Source organism: Amblyomma americanum, chromosome 4 (genome assembly GCF_052857255.1).
Source record: "Amblyomma americanum isolate KBUSLIRL-KWMA chromosome 4, ASM5285725v1, whole genome shotgun sequence".
NCBI lineage: Eukaryota > Metazoa > Arthropoda > Arachnida > Ixodida > Ixodidae > Amblyomma > Amblyomma americanum.
The window spans coordinates 206184453-206193542 of record NC_135500.1 but is presented as its reverse complement, the minus strand read 5'-3'; the positions used below and the strand labels follow the sequence as shown (position 1 = coordinate 206193542).

At 50.3% G+C, this 9090-nt stretch overlaps 2 protein-coding genes across 2 annotated transcripts in view; one reads left to right on the top strand and one right to left on the bottom strand.

Moving 5' to 3' along the window:
* The first annotated feature begins 326 nt into the window (after nucleotides 1–326).
* LOC144129977 (uncharacterized) overlaps nucleotides 327–9090 on the top strand; it is a 23513-nt gene continuing 14749 nt past the window's right edge. Inside the window, exons 1-6 of the mRNA XM_077664027.1 lie at nucleotides 327–529; nucleotides 2256–2485; nucleotides 4016–4048; nucleotides 5706–5756; nucleotides 6540–6703; nucleotides 8692–8851. Of these exons, the coding sequence (XP_077520153.1) occupies nucleotides 513–529; nucleotides 2256–2485; nucleotides 4016–4048; nucleotides 5706–5756; nucleotides 6540–6703; nucleotides 8692–8851 (655 nt within the window). The 5' untranslated portion in view covers nucleotides 327–512. The remainder of the gene's footprint in view (nucleotides 530–2255; nucleotides 2486–4015; nucleotides 4049–5705; nucleotides 5757–6539; nucleotides 6704–8691; nucleotides 8852–9090) is intronic.
* Nucleotides 6811–9090, bottom strand: part of LOC144129167 (LETM1 domain-containing protein 1) — a 369791-nt gene continuing 367511 nt past the window's right edge. Inside the window, exon 11 of the mRNA XM_077663140.1 lies at nucleotides 6811–6823. The gene's annotated coding sequence lies outside the window, so the exon portion shown is untranslated. The remainder of the gene's footprint in view (nucleotides 6824–9090) is intronic.

The following is a 9090-nucleotide window of genomic DNA, read 5'->3' as shown; positions in this document are numbered from 1 at the left end:
TCTGTCATGGTTCTGGGACGTTAAACCCTACACACCCTTCCGTCCCATTTTTATTCGAGACTATAACGAGTCTATAAGGTTGAGACAGAGTGGAATTACGACGGCGTTCACAACATCGCTTCCACTACCCGTATTGTTGGGATCAACACTGACCAGCCAACACGGCAATGTACTCCATTGTTCTAGGTCGAGCTAGCACGACCTCTGGAGATGAAAATTGCATACTACAACAAAAAAGACGCATTTATAGCTGGTGTTTTATTGAAAAGCTTTTTGTCGTTGTTTTTTCTTGATGTGGTGAGAAGAGTCTTGGGGGGAGTACGTGACACTGTGAGTGCAGCTGATGACGGCACAGGATCCGGTCGGGGATAACTGCATGGCGGCCACTTGCGCTCGCAGAGCCGGTGCGTTCGGCGAGCGGCAGCTGCGAGAGGCGTCTGGTTCCTCCGTCCACCACGCTGCTGGAACCCGAAGTGCACGTCAAGAGTGTCGACAAGGGGGGAAGTGCCCGGATGGACTGCCGCTTCTGGTCAGTGCTTTCCGCGACTGCAAGCAAGAACTGAAAGGCTGTCACAGGCATATGGGAATACAAGCTTGAGAGCCAAAGACACGGTGTGCTTACATAGGAGCACAGAACGGGCTCTGCATGCTCTAACTTGCACGCTTTCACGGCAGGCAAGGAAACCAATATTGCTGGGTCAGAGAGAAACAGTGGATGAGTCAGGGAAAATTTGCCCGATATAAAAAGAATTAACTGCAGACGAGCTGAATGGCATGCTTGTAATAAGGGATTAATTACTCATTGGCAACCACTCAAGCGCAGCCATACGGCTACAAAAGAAAGCTAGCTGGTAGAGCGACTGCTCCGGTGAACCGGTGGTCCCGGGTTCGAACTACGAACCAGGACGAATTTTTCTTTAACTGCTAAGTTTCTGAGAAAGCTGTATAGCTTTCCTTTGTAGCCGTATGGCTGCGCCCGGGTGGATGCCAATGAGTAATTACTCCCTTATAACAAGTCTACTCCACCTTTGGTGATTCCCTAAAACATTTGACCAATTAATGAATGGCAGACTTGTTGCTACCTAACAGTGGAGATACGCGAATACATGTGTCACCCTGTTGAGCCACTGGATGGCCGGTTTCCGGCAAAATATCGAGATCCAAAATGCGGACAGACAGCACCCAAACAGTGACCTCCTTTGTATACTGCAACAGGATGGCAAACTCGGCCACTTCGTGATTGTTCATGCTCGACAGCGTACAGCTCTCGCTTGTTCCTCGTCCTTCTCGCGTTACAAGTTCTCTTCGTGTCTGCAGACGAAATAGTGGTGACGTCACCTGAGGTAAAAGACCGGGGAGCCAATTGCTTTAGGCGGTGTGCGTGGCCTGCGTTCTGAATTCGCTGCTGTGACGGGCTGCACGCAGGCCTGGTACTACATTCGGGGCTAAAGGCATGCAGGCGCTGTACTGTAAGCGCCGCAGCAGATTCGTGACGTCGTGTCGTGAAGGGTGCTCAACCAGTGATTCGCGGTCGAACACGCGTGCACCCAAGCATGCATATTTACGCATGCACACTCACAGACGCGTACGTAACCGGCCAGGCGTACACAAGCATGCCGTGCATGTGGGCACACACGCGAATTCTACGCACACGCGGGCTAGGGCTGGCACACTCGCGCTGTAACATGCATGCTCCCACACGTGCAAGCACTGGCGCGATGCACCCGTATCCGCATACCACTGTAATAATAATGCTGCCGGTAGAGCCTCGTTATACTGAACGCATAAGAAGAAAAAGATGAAAGTTCGATATAGCCCAAAATTCGATATAACCGGGCGCAGAAATGTAATTGTGCGGATGTATCCAAAATAGTCTCACTCCGAACGTTGTCAGCTTCACAGGAACTAGTCGAGCAGGCCTTCTTCGCCTCGCTGCACGGCCCAACCACTGTTTCAATCATGCACCCAATGGTCTGTCTGCTCAGTTGTTATAAAGAACACTCAGAGGAGCCCCGAAACGCCGCAGGCAATAGAGCGTTAAGAATACAGCTACCACAAGCAGCTGTGTACGGTAATTCTATGCTAAAACGGTCCAGCCGAGCTCTAACAGGGAGTTTATCGTGTATACGCTATCGTCAGCTGCGCATACGCAGTTGGCGGCTGAATGCAGGGGTAGGTGCACAGTATAACACAATGCTTGAAGTTATCTCAACGATGCCGCGTGCACTTTGTGTCCATCCGTGGGCGACGAACAGCGACGAGCGTCCCTCGCTCGCGGGCCGCCAGTGGTTCCGGCGGTCGCTCGAGGGCGACTTCTCGCGCCTCACTCCGGACGCGCACGACGACCCCTCGCTGAACCGGCGCTCAGTGGGCGCCGACCACGCGCTGACGCTGGCCAACGTCACCGAGGCGGACGTCGGCTTCTACGTCTGCCACGACAACGAGGAGCCGCCCGCGCAGTACCGGATGGAGTACCTGCTCGACGGTGCGTGAGCGTGCTTTCAGCGCCGCCTTTCTCTTTCCTTCATTCATTGCTCGCGCGGTTCCTTCTTCAAATACACTATAAAAATGGCCATCGCTACCGCTTACAGCGCGGCACCACTATACATGCATACATCGCCCTAAGGGCGCCAGATGGCGCCACGTGTTGGCCTGCTGCGCGCACGCCTGTCGCGCCGGGACCAATCAGCGCGTGCGCGCTGGCGGCGTGCGGTAAGCGGTAGCCGTATACGCGCTATGCTAAAAATCTGCTTTAGTTTTAGCGTGGGGCGATCCGCTACCGTGATCCGTTTACGCGGGGACCCAAATACGCCTCCGCTGTGGCAAGTGTGCGCCCGCACTTGGCCCCTCACATCATGTGCGCATGCGCGTGATTTCTCCTCGTGGAAACAGATCGCGGTAGCAGAATGGGGACCGCGCTATGCTAAAACTATTTACTAACGAATTTTAGCAAAGCGGAGACGCACGATCGTAGAGGAACGTCGGACTAGCCAGGTGCAACAGCGGATGCGCATTTGCAGCTAAGCGCCCATACACGCCTGGCCGCTGCGGACGTGCACGCAGCTGGCACCTGGCTGGTGCGGTATAAGTCAACGTTAGTATGTCTCCGCTTTGCTAAAACTCTCTATTGTAACCAGCACCCAAAAAACGCGAAGAACTTGATGAGGGGCTTCACGCAGTGCAGCGCTAAGTTTCTACTGAAGCACAATGACAAAATAGCCAGCGCAACCGCGAAAAGTTCTCCCTTTCTTTCCAGCACGCAGAGCCCTCAAAAAAATTCGCAGCAAATGTTGTCAATGAACGTTATTCCTTTGTTCGTGAGGGCCAGGGGACGCAGTAATGACGTATCTGTCTCCCGATTTATTATTTTTTTGTAAAGCTTATAAGATATCCTACTTGGCCCTTTTGCTGATGGTGTGCTGAATAATAAGAAAAAAAGGTTTTAGTGCATGAGCTTCCTGGTTGCTCTATGCTTTCTGCGCTCAGTAGACTTCCACTGTCGTCAAGCGATGTGTCCTCTATAGTTCTTTTTCTCACCCTCTGCACTTTTCGGCGCCAGTTTCAATGTCTCGGCTATTCATAAAGTTTCTCATTACTGAATGCCAGAGGCCGGGTTGGGAACACCTTCCGTCAAGTCGGCGCAGCGACTCAGCCTCTCAAATTCTCGTCTTCTAGGTGAGAGGTGGTGGGTTCAGTGAAATCGCCGGCCATGTTCAGCGGAGGCCGATCCTGAAATTCCCCTGCACATAGGCTTTCGTATGTGTTAAACAGACGACATGTGATCGAAGCTTTCCTAACACCTACACTGCAGCGTGCCCTCGTCCTCCAGAAACCGCATATACACGTGCTCTTTCCATCATACAATTAGCAAAGCGTTAAAAAAAAATACGCTGGCAGTTCTGAAAAAGCAGTAGTGCAGTGATTCAATTTATTAAAGTCAGTTAATATAAAGAGGAAGACACGAGTTCTTTCTCTGTGTTTTTTTTCTTTTTTCTAATGTCACTTTCTCATGCAGTGGCCGTGCCAAGGCAGACTGAATCACGGACTGGTAAGCAGACAAAACTTTTCTCGGTAAATATGGGGGACCCAAAATTACGAGAAAAAATGTGCACTTTTCTCGCAGCTGGTAAACCATGCTTGCACTTACGGTTGCAGCGACCTCACCTGCTTGGGACACACCTCCCGGCCTCTTGCTGCTTGCAGTAGCGGTCATTTTACAGGGACAGCTGTTAAAGGCCCGTTCCTTGGGTTTCCCTTGGTTTATTATTAGTATTAGTAGTATTCGTACTAGTAGTGCGTAACCGGAAGCTGGTTACCACGGGGAAGGAGAAGGGCATGACGAGAGCGGAGAAATCCGCAACAGGAGAGTGGCTGCCATGAAGGGAGAGAGAGGCAGTATGGCGAGAGAGGAGGAAAATGTAGCACTGTCCGTGTTCGACGGTGGCGCCGCGCGCCTGGAACGACGGACTGGATAGGAACGCTAGTCGAAGAACGAGTTTGCGTTGAAAACTAAACATTACCTCGATATTTCGTTAAATTGAAAAAAGGAAAAAAATCCTGTACAGCTATCGCTTAATATCGCGTTACACAGAGGGGACCGTCCTTCGAGTTTTTCGGTCCTCATTCCAGCTTTTAATTATGTGTCAGGCTGCGCAAGACCTACAACAACTTAAATTTGGGCTGAACGAAAATGGGTTATTTGTAACATTAATGCACAAGCTTTGTCCCATTTATCGCGGAGTAACGGTCTGAATATTTTTTATTGCGCGACCCAAGTCCTGGTTTTGAATGCCAAAGACAAGGGCTCCCCAAGAGCCTGGGACGACGTGAAAGTACTTAACGGGTCTCGCCCAAGGAAGGCGTCCCGTGTAGCTGGCGCGCAGCAGGAGAACGGACCAACTGCCCGATGTGCAGCAGTCGCTGCCAAAACGACCCATCAAAGAATTCAGTTTGTTTAAATACAGATGCACCTTCAGCAAACCCTCCTTTATCAGCTCCTTCTCTGGCCTCAGCTCTCTGCCCCGCATTCAGTGGTGATGTGCTTCACCTCACAGCTTTCAGTGTGCGCGGCAAAGGCAGCTTGCGGTTAACGAGTCAGTTTCGAGTGCCTGCTTTTCGGCTAAAATTTAAGATGTTGGCGACACAGATACACGGCGCCAAAAGCGTCTGCCCGCGATAGCGTCTCTCAAGGGGTTGATGACGGAGGTAAACTGGCAGCGCTTTGATAATTGGCTGTGCTGATTAACAATGTGTCGAAAGACAAAGACAATGTGTCGAAAGACAAAGACATTCTCGCTTGGTAGCAGGCTGGACCTGCGGGTTGTTGTGAACGTGTTTCTCTTTTCTTTCTTTTTAGCCTCCACATTTTTCATCCCCGCAAATCTTGTTTTCATTCATTTTTCCTGCGGTTCCAGTGACCATAGCTCCAGGCGTGAGGGGCATGCTTCGTCAAAATGAAATGTCCTGTATTCATTGCTTCCATAAGTCTCGCAATTAAATCAGTTTTTCGTTTTATAAAATTCACTCGGACGCTATCGAAATTCTCTCATCGCCGGAGCAGGAAATGAGACCGCCCTTACAAAGGAAAGGAGCACGGCAGCGTGAAAGGCAGCGTGAAGTCTTCCCGTTGCTTGCTTGTCTCAGCGCCGTTGATATTTTTTTAATGTGTGCAAATAGGCGTTATATCTTTCATTACTTGTATTCAGGTGACGAGCAGCAGCACAAGAAGTATCTGGAAGAGTTGCAGGCTGCCTATGGTACGTCTCTACAGAGCCTCAGCGCTACACTTGCCGCTTCTTAGTTGGGCGTGGCTGCAACCTTGTCTAAACAGAGGATTAAAATGTTGTACAGCGAATCGCTCTGCTCACGATAAGACCTCGAAATGCATGGAAAGTAATCACACCGATACTTAGAACGATTGGAACAAGTATACGAGCAAAGATGACACGCGTTACGATCAGGGATAAGCAAAGAGCAGCACGGGTCGGATAACAAACACGAGTGGAAGAGGGCGCTGCAGATCAGGTCAAGAACAAGAAGTGGTAGTTCATGTTATGAAGTGAAAATTGAGTACGAAGAAAGGAAAAGCGCAGTAACCTGTCACACTTCTCGGTGTACACCTCGACGAAGCTATGAGAATAGAGACGAAGTAGGGAGTGAGAGGAGGAAGAGAAAAAGAGGCGCTGTAGTGAAGGGCTCCGAATTTATTTCTACCACCTCAGGTTCTCTAACATGCATGGACATCGCACAGCAAACGCGGGCGTCTTTTGCATTTCGCATCCATCAAAACGGCGTCGCCACTGCCGGAATTGGATCCACCATTCTTGGGGTCAGCAACCGAACGCCTTATGTGAGGAAACTCATGAGGAAACTCATGGTGTAAGAACATTTAGAACAGTGAATACATGAGGTCGATGTTTAATCGGAGCATTCGGAAAAAAAGAGATCTTTCGCAGTACAGTGGAGAGATTTCGTTTGTTGCTATTGGTGTTGTTGATGGTGGTGGTGGCGGTTGTCATCGCTTCCCGTCTTCATGCCAGAAAAGCTGGACCTCGAGGGTCCCCTGCAACGGTACAGCGTGTCCACCAACTGGGACGACTGGGAGTCCTGCGACCGCTGCGGTGATGTGGGACTGCGCAGGCGCTACGGTCGCTGCCAGCTGCGGACGACCATTGACGCCGTGTTCATGCCTCCTGGGGCACAGGCGAGTCGGATAAGAGAGACGGCTGACTCGATTCAGCACCGCTTCCGATATTGCCAGCGTCAGCAAAACTTCCCTAGGGGCGTGTGTTCCATATTCTCACTGAAGTTCTAAACTGAAGCATATTCTACGCAGTGCATGATAAGTGTACGCATGATGTATACTTGCACGTGACACCCTCCTAAATAGTCCAGCCATGTTCTCAAAATACCTACCTTAATTATGTAGGCCCTTTCTCTTCCAAGACGGCGATACGGTATTCTTGGTCAATATAGACCAAAGAGTTTGAATTGCATTGCATTCTCCTTACTCGCTTGGAGAGTCAGGGAACCTGCTAAAGCGAATATCACAATTCCGAGCTTCAGTTCTGGGCACACGTAACTCTTATCGATACGCAATTGTTTGCTCCGTGTTAGTTCTAGTGAGGTGTCGCAACTTGTCTCTCTATTAGGAGCTAGGTGCTGCGTCGGAAGCGACATCTTGGGACTGTATTTTGAGGCGAAAGACTTTAATGGCTCATACTCGCGGTGACCGTCCGTCCGGTCACGTGACCTCGCGGTGTCCGTCCGTTACATCCTAGGTCACGTGAGCTTGTCCGTCCGTTACAGTTTGCCACCTAGGTCACGTGATCGCGGTGTCTTTCCGTTACATTGTGCCACCTAGGTCACGTGACCTTGTCACGTGATCGCAACCTTCCAACTGGACTGTGAGCAAACTACCCACTGGCTTTTGCCTTCCCGCAGTTAAAAGATATCTAAGTGCCTCCAATTTTTTTTTACTGCGAGAGCTACATCGAGTAGATGTTGTAGGGGTTGCGGTGTCGTCGTCCTAGTAGTAGCATCTTGGAATAAAGATGAAACCGAATGACGTTTCCACTTTTAGACAGCGTGACCGCATTCTGGCCACTGAGACTGGAGCACTGTTGTGTTCCCCGGCCGGGAAAAAACATGTCCAACCTTTGTCAAAAGTAAAGAGCCCGAAGGCTTTGCTTCTGGGCCATGCTGTGTGGTTAGCTATGCATCGACAACGAACCAAACCTCTTGAAGGTGAGAGGAACGCTAGTCATCAGCACCCCGAAACTTAAGACCACGGATGCTGCAAAACCCCACTGCATACATGGCTAAGATTCAATCCACATGGGCTCTATACCTTTAACAGAGGCTGTGCAACCTATACGGTCACCTCATGTGTGCCTGTGGTTTGTGGTCTTGGAAATGAGTGAGCCTTCTAGGGAAGAGAGAGAGAGTATTGCCTTCCTAGCGGCGAGCCACGGAAAGGAAAATGATAGCTGTAACAGGAAGAGGGCACAGTGGGTGAGGGAACACACGCAGGTTAATGACATCCTAGTCAAAATCAAGAGGAAGAAATGGGCTTGTGCAGGACATGTAATTCGAAGGCAAGATAACCTATGGTCGTTCAGGGTAACAGACAGGATTCCAGGAGAAGGGAAGCGTAGCGGTGGCAGAAAGTTAGGTGGGCCGATGAGATTCAGAAGTTTTCGGGGATAGGCTGGCCGCAGCTGGCACAGGACAAGGTTAATTATATATGGCAGGGAGGCTTTGTCCTGCAGGGGGCGTAGTCAGGCTGGTGGTGGTGATGATGATGATAGCTATTGATGTTCCTTCCCTTCTTCGACTCTCAAGCAACAACAAAAAAACTGATGTGACAGCATTAAAATCCTCATCGGGAAAAAAATGTGTCGTCGGTCATAAAATTCGCCCATTGGCTGGAAACAAGTGACATCACGAGACCGGATAACTGCCACTGGCAGGCGGAAAGTGACGTCACCAGAGTGGTTAATTTTCATTTCCTGAGAGAGGTGACGTCGCAAAGGCATCAAGCGCTTCTAATGTTATCGCCAAAACACAAGGTAATTATACGTGCCCCCTGTGAATTTTTCGGAGCGGATTGGAATTTTAAACTTTCTGAGCACAAGCGGGCCAAGTACGCCAGCGCTGTATATTAAGGCATGTGCTCAATCTTACCTGAAGCTCTCTCCCACTATCTCCAACCGGCAGGTCCCCCTGAACATCACTGTGCCGATGATGGGGCCAAGCTGCCGGTCCGCTCTGCTCCGTCGATACGCGGTGGCGCGGGAGCTGTACACGTTTCCCGACTTCGTCCAGACCGAGTACTGCCAAGAGCCCTGTGGTCAGTTCTATCTTTCCCGCTGCTACTGTAGTGGTCACACCGAGCGTTTATCCGCCACTTGTGTGGACGCCTTACAAAAGCTTACACGAAGAGAATTAATCGCGGGTACGTCTCATGATACACTAACGATGCTAGTGTTACGCGAAGGCATCTCGTCTCTGAATGAACCATTTGGAGCGGAGCTTACTCGCCATAACGAAGCAGCTTAAATAAAGAAAAAACATGGACAAAGACCGTGT